Source organism: Simochromis diagramma, unplaced genomic scaffold (assembly GCF_900408965.1).
Source record: "Simochromis diagramma unplaced genomic scaffold, fSimDia1.1 OVJJ01000773.1, whole genome shotgun sequence".
In the NCBI taxonomy this organism is placed as follows: Eukaryota; Metazoa; Chordata; class Actinopteri; order Cichliformes; family Cichlidae; genus Simochromis; species Simochromis diagramma.
The window spans coordinates 628,611-649,897 of NW_024386807.1; the positions used below are offsets into that span (position 1 = coordinate 628,611).

A 21,287-nucleotide genomic window follows, 5' to 3' on the forward strand; every position below is an offset into this window, starting at 1 on the left:
AAGCACATAGAGACACTTTAAGCCACAGCCAAGCTCTGTTGTATATCTAAATGGGAAGTCATCCAGAAAATCTTGCATATCCTTTAAACAGGCTACAATCTGGATGATTTGGTGTTAAAGAGACTGTTAACAGTAAGAACTCGGAACATATTAAATCCACAATGCTGGATTAGATTTAGATTCAGATCAGGATAGGAAATTTAATACTGGCCATAGAGTGACAGTTGTCAGAAATCACAGTATATCAATTCATGTTGCTAATGATCCTTGGCTACACTGAGGTACCCTTGAGCACGGTACCATCCCCCACATACTGCTCCCCGGGCGCTGATTGGTGGCTGCTCACTGCTTCACTGAGTGAATGGGTTTAAATGCAGAGATTAATTCCTACAGGATCAATAAACCATATCATATTATTATTATTATTATTATTATTATTAGTCGTAGTAGTAGTAGTAGTAGTAGCTAGAGAGAGGTCAGAGAGTACATTATGACACCTCACTGCGATTAACTAATCACAGGGAAAAACTGAATTAAAAAGATAACCCCAATTAATCATCTTTCATGGTGCCCTTAAATCTTATGTAAAAAGCCCATTACCCCTTTTCCACAAAGCCAGTTCACGTATCGATTCATGCTAAACTTGGAACTTAGTTGTGTTTGCATTTACACTGCTAGAGAATCAGCTTTTAGCCAGGACAGCTGGTTCCAGGCTGGCACCAACTATTGCTGTGTACAACTCATAACCCATTCAGGGAATTTGAAGGCAAGGTGTGTTTTTAAGATATTTGAATAAAACTCAATAGATGACCACAGAAAAGTGGGAGTGATGGTGGTGTGGGCTTCATTCCCTGGGGGCTTTGAACTTCCAACAGAAGATGGCACATGTGCAGGGTCTGGAGAGAACAAAGATGTGAGTAAAATGGTAAAATGGTAAATGGCCTGCATTTGTATAGCGCTTTTCTAGTCCCTAAGGACCCCAAAGCGCTTCACACTACATTCAGTCATTCACCCATTCACACACACATCCACACAGTAGAGGTCCAGAGAGAGTACAGAAGACTCAACAGATGAGTGTATAGGAAAAGGCATTACAGGTGTCCTGATGGAGGTACTATGTTGTATTTTACCAGTGTGTGCTTGGCACTAACTGCCATGAGTGGCTTGTGATAGTTTGAGCAAGTGAGTTCACCTAATTGATGTGCTTTATTTGACATTAGCCTAGATGCTAATTAGCAGTAGCTAATCACCAATGTTGATCACTAAAGTCGACTGTGGTAGTACACCTAGCAGGAGGGGCTACGAGCTCATATGGCTTGTAGCTGTGCAAAGAGAGCAAGCTTGGGTGAGCTAGCGGGGAATATCTCCTGCTGCAGTAGCCTTAAAAAAAGACTATTGTTCGTTCTCCTGCCAGGTAAAAATCTTTTTCGTATGTATATTATACTATTCCATGTGTATCATGTGTTTGCTATGATGTGATGTTGTAGTAATGGTTATTTAGGTGCTAATCGCTAATTGGGGATAAGCTAGCAAGCTCGACAATTAGCCATCATGCTACGCGGACGTTGGTAGCCAAGTTCATATGTCACTGAGGGGCTACGAGCTCACATGGCTTGTAGCTGTGCCAGAGAACAAGCTTGGGTGAGCTAGCGGGGAATATCTCCTTCTGCAGTATCCTTAAAAAAGACTATTGTTCGTTCTCCTGCCAGACGCCTCGCTGCTGTGCTGCCTTACTGCTGTGCTGCCTTACTACTGTGCTGCCTTACAACTGTGCTGTCTCGCTGGTGCCATTAAAGGACCGGCGGCTGCCATCCATTCATCCATCCGGACCTTGATTATTTGGACTGAAGTACTCACACACACGCCCGCACTCAGTGCCATACACTCTCTTTATTTTGCTGGCCAGCTAACACCATTGGTTTTTTTTTCTTTTTGCATTCACAAAGACTATCCAAAGACATTTTGGTTATTGTCAAATAGACACTCTCTGATTATGGACTGAGGAGGTTGTGGTGTTACAACCCCAGGACTGAGGAAAAAGACCCATTACACACATGAGCAGCGCATTGATAGTGTTTGAATGCGACTGTATGCTTACATGCTTCTTGCAAGCAAGATGTGTACAGAATAACTGTAGTGGTAGTGTAGCTTAACATTGGCAGTGAGATGAAGGTTTATGCAGACATTTGTGGTTAGGTGGTGCATGATAATGTCTCCTGGCAAGAGTATGTAGGCAGTTCCTAGAGGATGAAGGAATTCATACTACTGACTGGCATCCACGCTCGCCTGACCTAAATCCAATAGAAAACCTCTGGGACATCATGTTTTGCTCCTCAAAATTTTCAGGAGTTCAGTGAAACTCTGGTCAGGATCTGGGAGGAGACAATCCTTGACGCCACGTGTCATGTCATAAGGATCATGCCCCAAAGTTATCAGGCATGCATACAAACATGTGGGGGCCATACAAACTACTGAGTACCATTTTGAGTTGCTGCAATGACCAATTTCAGCAAATTGATCTAGCCTGCTGCATCAGCTTTTCAGTTTAATTTCTTGGTGACTCTGAATTAGGTTGATTATTTTAATTACCATCAACTGATGTAGAATCCTTTTGTTCCTAACTCATTACCCGTTCCATATCAGTATGGATATCCAGCATGATGTTTATTTCCAAATGAGATCTGATGTTTTCAAAGAGTTCCTCTAATTAATTTATGAGCAGTGTATCAAATACCCCAATACCTTCATCTGCATACTGTATGTATTTTACTGCTACTTCCGTATTTTACTTTATTTTTATTGTTAATGTTTTTTAATGCCCTATTTGTCATCGTTACTTTATTTCCTCTTTCAAAAATTGTGTTTTAAGTTTCACTGCAACAATATAATTATTCACTGAGTTACTTACCATAATTAATTTGACTTGAAAATATTTAAAATACTGTACATTATTTCTGTTCATATATAAGTGAACTGCAAATATATTTTAATATTAAAATTTACATTAATTAATAACAGAGCATGTTTGCAATTACTTTATTTATACATATTTATATAATAATGTCTATCTTTGCTAAAAAAAGGAACACTTTTTACAATACATTTTCAAAGCGTAATACTGGTCTTGTTCAATAGGGGGCGCCATAGAGCGAACAAATGACTACACACAGTTCCAGAACACCGAACCTAATGGGGACTGCAATACCGCTGTGTGACCATTAGGGTCGCATGAATTCACACACACACACATTTTGTCTGGAAATTGACCACATGGGGACCTACTTAGAAAACTTCACCAGCCATCTTTAAATACTGTTTTAGAGCTATTGGTGGGCCTGTGCCCGTGGGGACCTCACTTGAGGTCCCCACGGTGAAATGGGTCCCCACGGGTCGGTGTGTAGTTAGGGTCAAGTCCCCACCAGGTACGAATAACGAGAACACAGACACACACACACTCACACACACACACACACACACACTCAGTATTTCGCACATTTCCATGTCTCGTGTCTGTATCGTTCTTCTCTGTCTGAGTTTCACTGGCTTGTCTTGTTTTGCAGTTTTTGCTCATTACACTTTGTGTAGTCTTGTGTTTGTCTATCATATGTCACATGTAGCACCAGGGTCTCGGAGAAACGTCCCTTGTTAGCCCTACCTATTGACCCCTGACCCCTGTCCTGTCCCTGTAACTGGTCACCAGAATTGTGAGTAGCAGAACGTGTGGATCCCTGTATCACAGCTCCAATGACGATGACTCTTTAAAGTCATCTCACGCACAGTTAAGGCAGGCTGAAGTTCCTTTAACTGGAAACTATCGGCTTTCTGGAACAGATTCATTTTTTCCTAAGTTTCTTTATTGATTAGTCTTTTGAGTAATAATTCATGTAAATGTTGTCTCATTAATTTGAGAAGAAAGAGAACACATAGACCATATTAATAATAACAGTAAGACTTACATTGTTTCTGACCTGCTCCCGAAGGATCCGTGCCTCTTCTCCTACATCACCTGGATTTTTACCGGTGGCCTGGGCAACAGCGTGGTAGAGGCAGTTCTGATCTTCTGAATTTACTGGGATTGTGGTCCCATCTGGTCTCAGGATTTCATAATGACCAGTGCACGGGCTCTGTTCACCCCAAATCCTTTTAGTTATCTTTGAGAAGAGCCCCCTCCCCCTGTAAAAAATACATTAATAAAACAAAAAAACAACAAATCAGTCCCTCTGGACAAAAAAGGGAAAAGGTGAGACTAACACATCTCCCTGTAAATATAAGTAGTCCATAACATTTGTTTATTACTTTAAATTTTATTTAAGAGTTTTGATTGGGACCAATAATAATGTTGTTGTACATAAAATCTGTCATGTAAGTTGTGTCCACCAGTGAAGCTGTTGGAACAATATTGATGAATGAGTAATAATCCTTCCCTTTCCACTAGAAGCATAAGGAAAATGAATGTGGGGAATAATGTATATAATCAGATTAAACTATAACAGTAAAGGAAGTCAATTCAATTTGTTTTATATATCACCAAACCACAACACCCAGTGCATCATGGGAATCCCCGGCAGCCTACGTCTATTGCAGCATAACTAAGGGAGGATTCAGGGTCACCTGGTCCAGCCCTAACTATATGCTTTAAAGGAAAGGAAAGTTTGAAGCCTAATCTTGAAAGTAGAGATAGTGTCTGTCTCCTGAATCCAAACTTATGCTATGTCTTCTAATGATGCTGCCTAAGGGAAGCATGTATAATGTAAACAGAATTGGTCCTAGCACTGAACCCTGTGGAACTCCGTAATTAACCTCAGTGTGTGAAGAGGACTCTCCATTTACATGCACAAACTGGAGTCTATTAGATAGATATGATACAAACCACTGCAGCACAGTACCTGTAATACCTACAGCATGTTCTAATCGCTCTAATAGGATATTATGGTCGACAGTATCGAACGCTGCACTGAGGTCTACCAGGACAAGCACAAAGATGAGTCAAGAGGCCATTCCCAGCAATTTCAGGGTTCCTTCAGTGTCGCCTGCCTTCGCCTCTGACAGTTGACTATGGCTGCTGGAGTCCCTAGCTTCACATTTCTCAAAACAGAATCACCCACAAAAGTGGCGAGAAAACTACGTGAGAGATGAACAGGTGGTGTACCGGGGTGTTCTGTTTAGAGCTACACTTCCTCCTCACCGTCACCCAGCCAGCCTTCTTTCTTGTTGCTCAGGACTATCTGCTGAGGAAGAGCTAATGGTAGCAAAGCTAGCGTTGCCCGCACTAACTACTATCTATGCCAGAGTCCAGAGTCCAGAGCTGGTTTTCCATTCACTGAGCCTGGCCTCCAGACGTACAATCAGGCAACATTTCTTTCCAGTATCTGTGCTGAACAGAGGAGAAACGAAACATTTGAGAAACTAGTGACTCAGCTACAAGCTAAGCTAATAGCTACGCTAAAGACACTCATTGGTCTTTACTGTGGGTGAGTCAGCAGAAAGCGCGCTTTGGATAAACCACATGAAGATTACAGTTTGACATAAGCCTTTATCTGAAGGTATATAATTAAACAAGTCACACATGTTAACAAAACACTACTGTGCACTGTGTTAGGAACAGGAAGTGATACGAGAATGCCAGAAAAAATAAAAACTGGGGGGGTACAGGAAAATAACTGAGTCCTTCCCAGTTCACAGCCAGTAGACCAACACAGGACAAGTCATTATAGTGGGACCACAGGATGTCAGGATGCCAGCTCTGTGTTATTATTCTCCATGACTGGTGTCAGTTCTAGCTGTTCAGTGGGTTTCTGATTTGCCCTCAGACTAAACAACTACACCAGTTTGGGGAAAACAGTTTGTTAGTTTGTTTGTCCCCTGATTATCAGACAGGAGAATAATTATTAAGTTTTTAGATAAAGTTTCTTTTTGACATTGATTGCAGTGTGTGATCATAATAGGGTTGATACGCTCCTCATTAGAAGGATACGAGCACTAACCCCACGGTGTGAAGGGTTAACTAAGAGGCACAAACAGAGCTGAGTGTAGCTGCATGCTCACAGAACAGACAGGAAGGGCTGCTTGTATGATAACAGGGCGTTCCAGTGAACAAGAAATAAACACTTAATAGTGTTCCTTTAAGGCGGACATCAGCATGGAAATAAAACATCCCTATCTGTGAGGTAGGGAGTTTTCTCACACAGGACAAGATCCCTGACTGGAGGTTAGTGACCGCTGCCATGAGGAACAAATCAGGGAGTGCTGAGCCTCAACCACGACATCTCCCCATCAATAGGCAATCACAATTATTTCCTGTTTCCATGTGTCTAATATATACTTTGAATTATGAATTGTACTTCACTTCTCCATGTACAGACTGCCTGACACTGTCCACAGCTGTGCAAGCCCAATTTTAACTGCCTGATAATAAAAGAGAGTGAACTGCTAGACTGTCTCCTGAACTTCTCTCAGCGAAGAAGAACCCGACAGTATCAAAACCAAAGTCTGGAAATTGGGATGGGGAGGGTTACCCTTGCAAAACAGGTCAAAATTAACTTTCTGGCCCATATGAGTTGGTCAATTAAAAAAAAATATTATTTTGACTTAATTAAATGAGAGGCGCAATAATATCAAATATGTATGCGTCACTCACTGTGTTGGATTTTCTGGCTCCTTCTTCAGTTGGAGGACTATATCGCCTGCTGAGTCCTCCTTCCCAGGATAATAGTCTTCTGAAAGCTTCTTTCCATCTTTGTCCACCATAACCAGTTTGATTCCTTTGCCTTCCAGAGCATCACTCTGGGTGAGGACGTGGATGTCCAAAGCCGTAGCAGGGCGGTTAACATCAGAAATGTCCTCAATGTAGCGCTCCAAGTCTTTCTTGTCAGACTCTGACAGGGACTCACGTGGACGCTGGAGGACCCTTTTCATGTTGTACTTATACTCCTGGCTGTTAAAGAAACTTTGGGTGTCAGCCCTGCCAAGTATGTTGCTAACAGCACCACCAACAGCATGGTTTATTTGACTTATCCACATTTTGCTCATGATGGAGGTCATATGCCTGGAACAGGCCTCAACATAAGAGTTTGAAACGCTTTCTGCAATCATGTTGATGAGTTTATCTTTAAAGCGTTTTACATCTGATAAACTGTGCCTTTCATCCTGGCCATTCCTTTCTTGAGGTAGTTTTTCCATGCTTTGCAAGAGCTTAGGAACAAAGGTGTTGTTAATGACTTTCTCTGTTGGTACTGAATTCCATATTTGTACAAAGGCTGTGGCATATTTAGCTGCTTCCAAACCCATTAGAATACTTTCTATTCGATCGGACCCTTTTTTGCTCTTTATGTGTTGTGTTACAGCACCACAGACCGCTGAAAGTCCATCAAGAGCCTTAAGAGCCATGGTACAATTCATCATCAGGTCAGGAATCACTTCTCTTGTTATCAGATCCACTGACTGAAGCATTTCTTCCTCACACTCTTTGTGAATTCTGAATTCACTGGACCCATTCTCCAGGATATTCTTTGGTATTCCTGAGCAAATGAAGCTTGTGAGAACTTCATCCAGGTTACGGTTGGCTTTTATGAGTGAAAGCACCTTTTCCTCAAAGACTTTCCTCAGAACGTTTTGGAAAAAAGCATTAAATGCCTTCTCAGCAGTATAACTCAGAGCACTGACGCATCCTTGCTTCCCCAGTTCCTGAACTGCATACTTCCCTGCCTTCAGAAAACACTGTTTTACTGTGTAGGCACTAGTCTTTGCTCCTGCAATCAGACCTTTTGTGCCACTACGCACTGCACTTGCAGCTTTCTTTAGTCGGCTGAATCCACCAGAGATCAGAGACAGCCCGATGCTGATGGCCTTGGAGATTGCCCATTCAGCCCAGTCAAAGCCTCCTTGTATCATTCCTTTGATCCCTTGAATCATGTCAGATACTCCCTCACAGATCAGTCCAAGTCCAAACTGACTGGCACCACCACATGACAGAGCACAAACAAGGACACCTGCTGCAACTTGAAGGGCGCCGAGAACAAAACAAGCAAGGGCATCATAGCAGAACTCTGGCTTCTTTTTAACCTCAAAGACTGTGCTAAGGCCATTCTCATAGAGCATCATCAGCTCATTGGTGGTGATTAAATCTTTATCTTTGGAAAGATGGTACACACTGGACTCCTCTACCTCTGCATCAGCTTTGCTGCCATCGAGCTGTGTCAGAGTTGTCAGGGCACTTTCGATGTATCTTTTCCAAGATTTGAAGATATTCATCCTGGCTTGCATTTGGATCTGGAGGTTGCTGTTTGTGTGGTGTGGAACAAAGCCACTCGTCACTGAAAGATTACAAAACATCATCGTATTTGTTGATCCTGAGAGATAGACATCCACTGCAGACTGTGCTTCCTCCAATAATTCCTTTGCCTCAGCTATGTAGTCTCCTTTTCTGAGGTTGAGTGTGATGTAAGCTTGATTATAAAGCGCCACAGCACTGTAGAAATGATCGCACTCTGCAGCTCTCTGCCAGTAAGTCTTTGCTCCAAAGTCACATTTGGTTTTGTTCATGCAGTGCAGGTCAGTTCTGCTTGCTGCCTGTTTGATGTAATCATAGAAGTTATCGCTCGTCCCCTGCAGGAGGAAGTCACCAGTCTTCTTCAAGTGTTTGGTGAGGTCTTCTCTCAGCTGGCTGATATCGTCATGTCTGCTGATGTGCTCTTCATGAAGGATGAGCCACAAAGCCCACGATTCTTTCAAAGCATCCAGTGCAGTCTGATAGTCAAACTTGTTCTGATGGATCTTAAAATATTCAGGAACATCCTTCAGCTTCATCTTGGACAGGTCACTCCTTTCTTCTACCGTGTAATTCTTGTCAAAGTTACAGAGAAACTGACAGAAACTGGAGAACAGAGTTTCCTTCATGTCAATTTCACAGAGTTCATGTTTCTCCATGCTGTCTAAATGTCTGAGCTCATACTCCTCTCTGAGCTGTCTCATGGTTTCGATGGAATGGCCTTGGTAGGCTGGTGCAAGATGGCCCTGGTTGAGAACCATCTGGACCATCCCTGGGTTTCCTTTTCGGGCGGTGCGTCCAAAGACCTCTCGCTCCACACGGTGACTTCTAGGAAAGTATGTGAGGAGCACAAAGAGGCCTCCACTCTCGTTTACGTCCTGCTGAACGTGTATGTCTGTCCCTCGGCCGCCGAGGTTTGTAGCAATGATAATGTTTCCCGGGCTAAAGTTCTGCTTCTCGATGTTGTGCTTCTCACTGATTGTGTACATGGTGATCTCATTGGCTTGCCTTTCTGGAACATGCATGTTTGTCTTCAGCTCATCTGCAGTTTTAACATCTTCACAAATGATAAGAACAACTTGGCCTCTGTCTGCAGCTCTCTGTGCAGTTTCACAGATCACCTGGATCCACTGCATGTTGCCTCCACTCACCTGAACTGCTGGCAACTCAACAAGCTTTTTACAGCGGTGAGCTGGAATGACATAGCTTGCTGTTTGGTAATGCCGTTCTAGAAATACTTTCTCAGCTTGCCCCCCTAATGTCCCAGAAACACCAAAAATGCCTTTTCCATTGAGGTACCGTTTAAAGAAATGGACATTGGACATGTAATTTGTTACATTGGACAGCTGTGAAATGGCCAGCTGGTGCTTCATCTCCAGAAACTGTTGTAGGCCGTCACCCCATCGCTTGTTTTTCTCCAACACCCCACTGGCCTCAAAGTCCACAGGAATTATGGCATCATACTGATGACTGTCAGCATCACTGAAACCACCTGCGTCAGCTTCCGGTGCTTTCTCAATCATGTACTCTCTTCCCTGAGTCATTCTGATGGCTTTTAAGGCGTTCTCGGCAAAAACTGGTAACTGATTCTCAATGTATGTTTTCAAAAAAGAGGGGATCACAATAAATCCCTTACACTCATCCAATGACTTCACTGAACACTCATCAGAATATTTAATTGTTGATTTTAATTTGTCCACAGCTCCTTGGAGGAGGGAGTCCTCGGACATGATTTCACAGGTACAGCCATTCTCCAGGAGAAGCAGGCTGACATCAGGGTCTCCATGAGAGCTGTCCTTCCTGTAAAGTTTGGCTTTGTTGTTCATTAGTGAGTAACAATTTACAGATACACCGTTTTCTATTTTTGTCTGAACTTGTCTCAGTAGCTCACACTGTTCTTCTGGTCCAATGTTGGCCATGATTTTCTCAGTAGCTTTCCACCTGGCATCCTTAAAGCTGTCAGTCTCTGTTTGTGTCTGACCATCTGCTTTATTTAATTCATCCACATCCTCCTGTGAATAAAACCCCAGCTGGACACCAAGAATAAGTATGTCAGCAGCTGAAACATCTTCTGATTCTGGGCCAACCACTGCTTGCATTACAGCCTTGTGGAAGTGCTGGATCCTGGTTCCCCACCTGATCTCCCCCGTTTCAAACATTTCTATTGGCTTGCAGGATGACATCATGGCCCAGATGCTTGCCAGGACTTGCTCCATGTGCCTTAGGCTGCCAGCTTGGTGTGACAGGAACGTGACCTGGACACCGCTGTCCAAAGTCATGTAGTCCACCTCATCTACTACCACACACTCAAACCTCCTCGGACCTCGGGTAGTCTTCTTCTCAAACTCTTGCCTCAGCGTATCTGCTGCAAATGTACCAACAGTGCCATAAACGACCTGCTGGCTATATGCATGCTCAAGCAGCTTGTCATGATCTTTAAAAGAGCAGCTATCGATTTGTGTTGGAGGGACCGTGGATGATGTAATACCAAACATATCATATAATTTTCTCCACTTATCCTGATCACGACTTGCTAACAAAGGAGAGCTTGTCACGATGTCCACCTTTATGCCTCGGGTGGCCTGTATTGTAGCAAACATGGCTAAAATACAAGTTTTGCCCTCTCCAGTGCTAATTTCCAACAGACAACCTTTCTTATCCCCAGACTGTGGCAGCAGGAGCAGCAGCAGTGATGCTAGCTGACTGGGTCTTGGGAAGTAGCCCTGAACATGTTCACCGCTTTGAGTGGTAAAGGCGGTGCAATCCTTTACAGCTCTGGATACGATGATCAGGACTTTCTTCAGAGCATCAATCTTAGGATTGTTAAAATCGAGAGCAGTTATTATCTTTTTACAGTCTTCAATCATCTCCCTGTTGATGGGCACACTTCCATATTTGGGTAGCTCTTCTTCAATATCTGTCAGGACTTCTCGCAGGACACACTCTGGAAAGTTTTTGTTTTCCATTTCAGCCAAAAGTGTGCAAGCATCTTTGTCTCGCTCAGCTTTGTCCACACAATGTTGGATGTACTCTGCAGGATCGTCTTCATTCAGGGCAGAGAGAGCGTCGTCACAGCTCAGCCTGTATGTGCACGCTTTGTGGAGGATTTTTGTGACTGTTTTCTGATCCATGCTTAAGGTCTTTCCAAGGAAAAGCTTGATGTCTTTTGGTGCCCAGAGGTTGTTGAAGACTATTTGACTGACAATCTCCTTACCTGATCGGGGTAGCTTTGAGGACAGATCCAGAACATTTGCTAACACCTGTTGGGCCAGTGTTGGATTGTCAGCATGTAGCTGTTCCTGCAAACTGAGGAGGAACTCTGTCTTCTTGTCTTGTCCATTTTGGAGGAGATCTTCAAAATCAGGGTCACCCTCTAAGGTCACCTTCAGCACTGCCTCCAGGATGTTGAACCTCTCAGTCAAAGACAGCAGCACGTATCCAGTAGTCTGATCCAAAGCCCACAGTAACGAAGTGGGGGTGCTCATTAAAATATTGTAATGTCAGCTTATTTTGGAGAGTCTTCATCCTGTCTTCCAGCTGGATCTGTAAATGTTCATCCTCTCTGATGTCATACTTTGATAGAAGTTTTTCAAACTTCTCATTAACATCAGCGACCTGTATTAAAGAGGAACAAAGACACGAGCGTAACAGTGTCAGTAGCAGGAAACTGTATGCAGGGTCAGATGATGTCATCCTCACCTGACCATAATGTTGAATTATTATGGATGTTTTGGGTATCTGGCAGTAAGGACAACAAACATCTGTTCAGAACTGTGATGATGTTCTGCTATGAGGACCTTCAGGAGTAGCAATTGATTTTTTAATTTGCCTGGTTAAAAGGAGACCTATATAACAAAATATTATGCTAATTATTAATGTTATACTAATATAATATTATACTGATCTGAACTGTTTACAGTCTGCCCCAGGGCAGCTGTGGCTACAACCATAGCTTGCCTCCACCAGTGTGTGAATGTGACAGTGAATGAATAGTGGGATTGTAAAGCGCTTTGGGTGCCTTGAAAAAGCGCTATGTAAATCCAATCCATTATTGTTTGGTTTTTTTTCAAAAAAGAGAAATTTGTTATCTTCCAGAGTATAGGGCTGGGACATAGTTAGGGTTACGATGACTTAAATGTTAGACATTTAAAAGGACCCAGAGCCTCCTTGCTATCCTTTCCCAGATGCCCGTAGCTGTTATTACCTGAGGCCGGACCCTACCTCATCTCTCTCTATGTGATGTGCTTCATCTTCCAAGAGCTGGTGTAGAACGTGAGAGTGCTGCTGACGGTGCTCCCAGGTTTTGAGGTTTTCCTCCTCCTGAAGCCTGTTGTGTGCTTCAGAGAGCTTTTTTCTTAATGTTTCATTCTCCATCTGCTCTTGGATCTTTCTCTGTCGCTCAAGCTCTGCCTGACGCCTTTTCTCTTCTTCTTCTTTCCTGCGTCGTTCCTCTTGTTGGCATTTCTCATGTTCTTGTTTCTCTTCATCAATTCTGCCTGTAGAGGAATGAATGCATGCTTAGAGAAATTTATTTTGCTTTTAATTTGTTAAAAGCTTCTGACATGAAACCCTGTTACACTGCAAAGAGCTTGGTATTGGCTCTCACTGGAATACTGTGTCACTTCCTGTTCCTGGTACACACTGGTGGCTTGTGCAGCGACATCTGTGCAGCCCAGTTCATTTCAAACTCTTACTTAGCAACTTATTTCATCCTGTAACCTATGTATGTTTTATCAGGGCACACTTCCTCTTCAATCAGCTGCAAATTTTATTCAGTGTTCACTCATTGTGTCATTAGCAGTGTGGCCTGTGTTTCTGTGCTTTCTTCATGACACTTTCCTGCTCAGTGTGTCAAGTGTTTAGTTATTGCGTGGCCTATTTTGGGGGGTTAGTACTTATAAATAATAATAAATATAAAGTATAAAGTAGTAATAAATATAGCTTGTTCATAGGTTTGGAGGACAAACCACTGAAAGTAAGCCTAAAACTGGCCAGGAGCAGGTGTGGACCAACGTAGCTTAGCCTGATTAGTCCCACACCAGGTCCTCCTGAGCAGCAGGGAAATCAGGCGGGTGGGTGACTGTGAAGAGGAAACGTAGCAGCAAACTATTTCTCCAGGCTAAATGATGATCTTCTAAATTTGTGACACGCCGTTTGCTCTCCAGCTTACGAGTCGTCTGCTTTAAGGTAAGTTTTTGAGAATTATACCACGGAGTCAGGCACTTCTGATTTGAGGCTCTGTTGTTCACAGCAGCTACAGCATCCAGAGTGACGTAGTCAGTCACTCTAGGCTTTTGTTAACTTTCTGATTTCTTTCCGATGTGTGAACTCTGGTCTTATTAAGCAGTACACACCCACTGACTGATACTTACCAAAGTTAGGACAACAGTCAACAACACTACCTAACATGTTGTGGACCAGTTCAAATTCTTTGTGGTCTTTACTCTCTCTTATGGTGTACGAAGCGCCACCACCTGCACCAGTGAGGTCACTTCCTGAATGATCTCCGTATCTAAAGGAAAGGCCCCAAAATGGTGGTAATGCATGCAGGTACTCTCCTGTGCTGTTGCCACGCACTGTACGCACACCCTGAAGGAAAGAGAGGGGGAGGGACTAGGATGAATGACCACAGACAAGGGTGAAACTTATCATTTGGATTTGTAGACTTACCTCTCTCCCCTTGCTACAGTAGCGAAATGTGTAGGGGGTCTCATTATGTATTGTATAGAAGCTCCACATGGTTCAAGCTCTATAAGACAAATGAAAGAGAGAATTTAGAGAAGGTCAGAAGAAGCTTTACTAACATTGTGGAGATGACTGGGTGCTGAGAGAAAAGCTGTGACCACATGAATGTCTCTAATCAGGTTTGTGTCCAGAGTGTGGATGTTTGGAACAACTCAACAGTACTGGCAGACTGACAGTTACTATCAGGGCTGTACTTTTACAGAATACACGGCATTCGTTCTGAATGCAGACACTTACAGTTGTGTGACTGCAGTTGTGGGCCTTAAATGGATACTTGGATCTTTAATATGCAGTGAGATTGTGTTGGTCATCCAGGTAAGTAAATCCCAAAAGCTTGATTCTGTTCATCTGGACACGTGTGTGTGCGTATATGTATATACGTTTTTGTTCCATAACCATTTAAGAAACTCCAAATGACTGTCTTACTGCATCCACCTCAGCAGCGATGGCATGCTGTGAGAGACCCTGCTTATGCAGTTTAACAACCCAACCAAGTTCAAAGACAAAGGTTTTTTTTGCCTTTGCCATCTGAAAGTCATGACAGTGTGACTACCTGACAGAAAAGGACAATGAATCCACATTTTTGCACAGATTTGGCCTTTTAAAGGCACGTGGTCCTAAACGTTTGATTTGCTGTAAAACAGCCTGTTTCAACAAATTGCATACTCAAAAAATATTTTGTCTCTCTCCCACTTCTTCTTGTTGCATTTTGAAGCTCTACTTGGAACCTTGTTAAGATCCAACCATGCGAAATTTGAAAGACTACACGCCTTTGGAGCGGGATTCCCGACTGGGACGTCTGTATCCAGTAAGGTCCCCACATACTAAGCAGGCCTACCGCAGACATGAGTGAGACAGAGAAATATGAAGGCATGCCAGCTCGGATGTCACCCGGATCAACAAGGTCCGTGTCAGGTGTTGAGGAACCAGGGCACCCTGACGAGAAGTGGGCAACTGAAACAAGAAGGCATCGGTGGGCAAGAGATGAAAACAGGGCGTTGTTGGAATGCTACTACGCCAGTAACCCCGGCGGAAGGGGCTACATGAATACGATGAGGGACCTATGGATGCTTCAATACCCTATGGATGCTTTGATACCCAACATCCACATTGACGGCGAAACAACTAGTAGCTCAGTGTTCCAACATTCGAAAGAAGGGACTGCTCTCACAGCTAGAGACTGACGAGGTACAACACATGTGCTACGGCAAGGGGGAGCCAGGACACCAGGTCAGGGGGGAGATATCATCACCCCCACACGAGATTGGGTACAAAGCCCCAAGTACGATCAGGCTGATTGGAGCCCACACCCAGTTTCACACCTTGGCTCAGGCGATTAGAGGATCATCAGGGGTCCTTTTGTCCCTCTGTGGGGGGTTACTCCCACTAGGTTTATATCTGGGACTCTCCACCATTTGAACTTAGAACTGAAGAAGCTTCTCGGATGAGAGGTGAAACGTCTTCAAGTAACTTAAAGAAGTCCAGACGCTTTTCTTTGGAAACTCCTTTGACTACGATGACCTGGATGACTGAGAACCTTCACAGACATCACAGTGGCAGATATCCAAGAAAGGGTCTCCAGTATGAAGAGTTGGACAGCACCAGGGCCCGACATGGTTCACGCCTACTGGCTAAAGAAGCTGACTGCACTCCACGAGCATCTGGCAGCACAAATGAACCAGCTGCTAGTTAACGAGAGACACCCGGAATGGCTAACCGAAGGTCGGACGGTCCTGATCCCCAAGGACCCCAAGAAGGGACCGGTCCCCTCCAACTACCGACCAATAACCTGCCTCAGTACTACATGGAAGCTCCTGTCAGGCATCATATCGGCTAAGATGAACAGGCACATGGGTCAATACATGAGTGGGACACAGAAAGGAATTGGCAAGAATACCAGAGGCGCAAAACACCAGCTACTGGTAGACAGAACAGTCAGCTGAGACTGCAAGACCAGACTGACCAACCTGTGCACTGCCTGGATTGATTACAAGAAGGCCTATGACTCAATAATAATGATAATAATAATAATAATACATTTTATTTAAATAGCGCCTTTCAAAGCACCCAAGGACACTGTACAACAGATAAAAACTGGAAATATACACAATGATAAAAATAGAAGATAAAAGTTAAAACATACAGAAATTTAAGAATAGGCAATTTTAAACAGATGAGTTTTGAGGGTGGACTTAAAAAGAGAGAATGAACTAATATTTCTGCCCCACAGCTGGATCCTGGAATGCCTAGAATTGTACAAGATCAATGGGACCCTAAGAGCCTTCATCAGGAACTCAATGGGGATGTGGCGTACAACACTAGAGGCCAACTCCAAGCCCATAGCACAAGTCACCATCAAGTGCAGGATCTACCAAGGAGATGCTCTGTCCCCACTGCTGTTTTGCATAGGCCTGAACCCCCTCAGTGAGATCATTAACAAGACTGGCTACGGATACCGACTACGGAATGGAGCAGTTGTCAGCCACCTCCTGTACATGGATGACATCAAGCTGTATGCCAAGAGTGAACGAGACATCGATTCACTGATCCACACTACCAGGCTATACAGCAATGACATTGGAATGTCGTTCGGACTGGAGAAGTGTAGTCGGATGGTAACAAAGAGAGGGAAGGTAGTCAGAACTGAGGGGATTGAACTACCAGAAGGCAACATTGCAGACATAGAGAACAGTTACAAGTACCTGGGGATCCCGCAGGCAAATGGGAACCATGAAGACGCCGCTAGAAAGGCTGCAACCACCAAGTACCTGCAGAGGGTCAGGCAAGTCCTGAGGAGTCAGCTGAATGGTAAGAACAAGATCGGGGCCATCAACACCTACGCCCTGCCCGTGATCAGGTACCCTGCTGGGGTAATAGGCTGGCCAAAGGAGGAGATAGAAGCCACTGACATCAAGACAAGAAAGCTCCTTACCATGCATGGAGGGTTTCACCCCAAGTCCAGCACCCTGAGGCTGTACGCTAAGCGGAAGGAAGGGGGCCGGGGACTGGTGAGTGTCAGCACCACAGTCCAGGATGAGACAACGAACATCCAAGAATACATTGGGAAGATGGCCCCAACTGACCGAGTGCTCAGTGAATACCTCAGGCAGCAGAAACCCAAGGAAGAGGAGGGAGACGAGGAACCATAATGGAAGGACAGGCCCCTGCACGGTATGTACCACCGGCAGATAGAGGAGGTGGCTGATATCCAGAAATCCTACCAGTGGCTGGACAAAGCTGGACTGAAAGACAGCACAGAGGCACTAATCATGGCAGCACAAGAACAAGCTCTGAGTACAAGATCCATAGAGGCTGGGGTCTATCACACCAGGCAAGACCCCAGGTGCAGGCTGTGTAAAGATGCCCCAGAGACAATCCAGCACATAACAGCAGGGTGCAAGATGCTAGCAGGCAAGGCATACATGGAACGCAATAACCAAGTGGCCGGCATAGTGTACAGGAACATCTGTGCCGAGTATAACCTGGAAGTCCCGAGGTCAAAATGGGAGATGCCCCCAAGGGTGGTGGAGAATGACCGAGCTAAGATCCTGTGGGACTTCCAGATACAGACGGACAAAATGGTGGTGGCTAACCAACTGGACATACTGGTGGTAGACAAACGGAAGAAGACGGCCGTAGTGATCGATGTAGCGGTTCCCAATGACAGCAATATCAGGAAGAAGGAACACGAGAAGCTGGAGAAATACCAAGGGCTCAGAGAAGAGCATATATATACACATACATACATACATACATACACATATACATACATACACATATACACACACACACACACACACACACACACACACACACATACATACATACATACATACACACACACACACATACACATATATATATACAGTGCACACAACTCATACAGGTGTAATGCCACATATATTAGATAGGTCCTTGTTTGCCTGTTATTTATGACATCATTATCCATTTCCGGGTCCAAATGATCCTTCAGTTTTCCAAATCAAGTAAAAACTGGGAGTCAGAAGCATCCAGACCGTTTCAGCTACAGTAAAACGATCAGTGTGGACGTGTCACAGTTTCCTCAAGTCAGCCAACCAGCTCGCTTCCTGTTTATCTGTCAGAATCCGCCCAGTAAACCTGTTCCCCTGGAGACCAACTATAAACATCTTATGTTCACGTCATCTACAGCCACTCAAACCAACCACCGCAAAATAGCAACTTTAATTACCGTCCAGAAAGCAGTGATTCATTTCATTCTGATTATTTATTGATTAAAAATATTTTTTGTGCTTTTTTACATCTTTTAATCAGCTTTTCTTTATTTAACAGTTTTCTGTATAGAAGAGGAACTATCTGACTTCTGTGGGAGTCTCATTCTCGGATAGCGTGCAACAACTCAACATTAAATACCAACAACAACCTCAACTTCCTGTTTAACATATGGATGCAGCTACAGCTGTTCTTACCTGAGAGTTCAGCCTCAGGTCAGGACCGCTTACGAAACCTGAAGGTAGCGCTGCATAAGACATGTAAAAACATGACAGCAACTTTTAACTAATATAAAAATAAAACTTTAACGTGGCCCGCGATCAAAAATGACTGATCAGTAGAATATGAACTTTAATGGACTGAAATTGAAAGAGTAGACTGACAGAGATTCATAAGCACTGACTTGGGAAACATCAAAGCTGCAGCAGATATGACCATGTAGATGTTAGCATTCACAAGAAAGATAAAAATGATTGGAGTCATTTTCCAAATTATTAGAAAAGCTAAAATCAGTGAACTGCGCAGGAGACTAAAAATCAATGTGATAAAGTTTTACTTACAGGAATCTCAACCCTGAGCTCAAAGACTGCAATCCTTGCAGAGAGTCAAATCTTCTTCATGTGCCGAGTTCTTCCGCCGGTGCTCATGTACAGCAGGCTGCAGAGGGCAGGGGGAGGACAGGGGGAGGGCCGGGGGAGTGCCTCCAGTCCGTTGTGTTAACTCACATTATTCCCACGTGATTTACAGGAAACTGAGCCAAGGCTATACTGGGCTCATGAGCTATGGATAAACTGTGGGGGAAATAAACAGCTCCACCCAGCTCTGTTATCAACTCTGAGGACATGGTGATTAACCCTTATCTGAACATGAAACCTGCTCCTCAGACATGAGTCCTGCAGCTAAACTGTCTCTGACAGAAGACAAAGAGCAAGACTCGTGGGGACTGGCGCTGCGGTCTGAAGGCCTGTGATACAGCTGACATTATGTAACCTGCATACATTAGTCAGACACACTGCATACAGTTCACAGGGTCAACGTCACTCAGATAACACGGGTTTATATATACTGTAATGGCCCTGGTTTACCTGACACAGCCCTCTGCCCAGCGTTCCTGCTCAGTCGTGGACCCTGAGTTTAAACACCAGGCAGGAGGAGCACGCTCTCCACTGAGGAGGGGAGAAGGTCAGCAGCAGCTCCTGGTCCAGGTTCTTCTTCCTCAGGACACGGAGGAGGTGCAGCTGCTGCTGGCCTTCTTTACCAGGGTGATGGTGGTGTGGGTCCAGGTGAGGTTGGTGGAGTATTTGGAAAATGGGAAATGCTGCTCTGGCTAAACTACTATTTGTGTTGAGACATGGCAAATGAACATATATATGAGCTAATGTAAATACTATATCACTGTCATATAAATGTGATTATACCTTTAATTATTTCCAGCTTTTCAGTCAGTTAAACATGTCAATCACCACCTCAGACAAACATCCCTTTGGAGAAATTGGTCAGAAATTTGTCCACATCTGACAAACATGCAGCAGCTTGCAAAAGTATTCGGCCCCCTTGAACTTTCCCACATTTTGTCACATTACAGCCACAAACATGAATCAGTTTTATTGGACTTCCACGTGAAAGACCAACACAAAGTGGTGCACACGTGAGAAGTGGAACGAAAATCATACATGACTCCAAACATTTTTTACAAATAAATAACTGCAAAGTGGGGTGTGCGTAATTATTCAGCCCCTGAGTCAACACTTTGTAGAACCAGCTTTTGCTGCAGTTCCAGCTGCCAGACTTTTAGGGTCTGTCTCTACCAGCTTTGCACATCTACAGACTGAAATCTTTGCCCATTCTTCTTTGCAAAACAGCTCCAGCTCAGTCAGATTAGATGGACAGCGTTAGTGTACAGCAGTTTTCAGATCTTGCCACAGATTCTCAAGTTCAAATTTTATTTTATTCGCCACATGCAGTGGAATGAACCCGCCCCCCGACCTTACACACACAGACATCACATGGGGATACAAGTCGGAGAACGGTTGCATTACAGAAAAACACTGAAATATACACTACAATGGGAAAGTACAAGAGGAAAAAAAGAGACCTCTGCTCATGCTGGGCTACAGGAGGACAGCATGAGAACAGGAAACAAAAAAACTCCTCTGCACAGGAAGCACATAAACGTCCACAGCACAACATTATAGAGCACGTGACCAGCAACAGGGTTGGGTATGAGGAGTAATCCCAGGCAACACAGCAGCCATCCTGCCACTGCGCCGACTCTCCAGCGCGGGCCCAGACCCGCCTCGTGTTCCCAGGAGGCAACAAGCATCAAAGGCGTTGGAAAGGGAGGGGGGATGTGTGAGTGCTTATCAGTGTAAGTGTATGTGTGTGCGTGTCCATAGTTCAGCTGAGACAGTGTCCTTCCCCCTATCGGGCCAAGTAAACAATCTACCAGCCAACCCAGGTGTCCTTCCATGGGATGGGAAGAATAGTCATCACACAGTCGTTATCAGGGAGTTTTGTTCAGCTCCAGTCTTGGGCCCGTGCAGCTGGCGCCGTGGTGTCATGTTGATGTTGATTCTTGATTGGATTTAGATCTGGACTTTGACTGGGCCGTTCTAACACATGGATATGTTTTGTTTTAAACCATCCCATTGTTGCCCTGGCTTTATGTTTAGGGCCGTTGTCCTGCTGGAAGGTGAACCTCCGCCCCAGTCTTAAGTCTTTTGCAGACTCCAAGAGATTTTCTTCCAAGACTGCCCTGTATTTGGCTCCATCCATCTTCCCATCAACTCTGACCAGCTTCCCTGTCCCTGCTGAAGAGAAGCACCCCCAGAGCATGATGCTGCCACCACCATATTTGACAGTGGGGATGGTGTGTTCAGAGTGATGTGCAGGGTTAGTTTTCACACATAGTGTTTGCATTTTGGTCTCATCTGACCAGAGCAGCTTCTTCCACATGTTTGCTGTGTCCCCACATGGCTTGTGGCAAACTGCAAACGGGACTTCTTATGGTTTTCTGTTAACAATG

At 44.2% G+C, this 21,287-nt stretch overlaps 1 protein-coding gene and 1 long non-coding RNA gene across 6 annotated transcripts in view; one reads left to right on the forward strand and one right to left on the reverse strand.

Moving 5' to 3' along the window:
- The window catches only part of LOC120730667, a 65,962-nt gene extending 47,015 nt beyond the window's left edge, over positions 1-18,947 (reverse strand). The window contains exons 1-7 of one of the 5 annotated variants that reach the window (XM_040027119.1): positions 18,823-18,947; positions 13,937-14,015; positions 13,639-13,855; positions 12,488-12,762; positions 11,966-12,111; positions 6,638-11,881; positions 3,957-4,173 (exon numbers count right to left, since the gene is read on the reverse strand). In XM_040027119.1, coding sequence (XP_039883053.1) covers positions 3,957-4,173; positions 6,638-11,751 — 5,331 coding nt within the window. In that variant the 5' untranslated portion in view covers positions 11,752-11,881; positions 11,966-12,111; positions 12,488-12,762; ... (1 more) ...; positions 13,937-14,015; positions 18,823-18,947. Of the gene's footprint in view, positions 1-3,956; positions 4,174-6,637; positions 11,882-11,965; positions 12,112-12,487; positions 12,763-13,638; positions 13,856-13,936; positions 14,016-18,459; positions 18,510-18,822 lie in introns of all 5 variants that reach the window. The other 4 variants (XM_040027118.1, XM_040027117.1, XR_005695170.1 and 1 more) reach the window with 4 other exon arrangements.
- On the forward strand, positions 1,331-2,034 carry LOC120730673. The gene is made up of 2 exons (XR_005695172.1): positions 1,331-1,414; positions 1,710-2,034. It is a non-coding gene; the product is annotated as an uncharacterized LOC120730673 (long non-coding RNA).
- Positions 18,948-21,287: the final 2,340 nt, after the last annotated feature.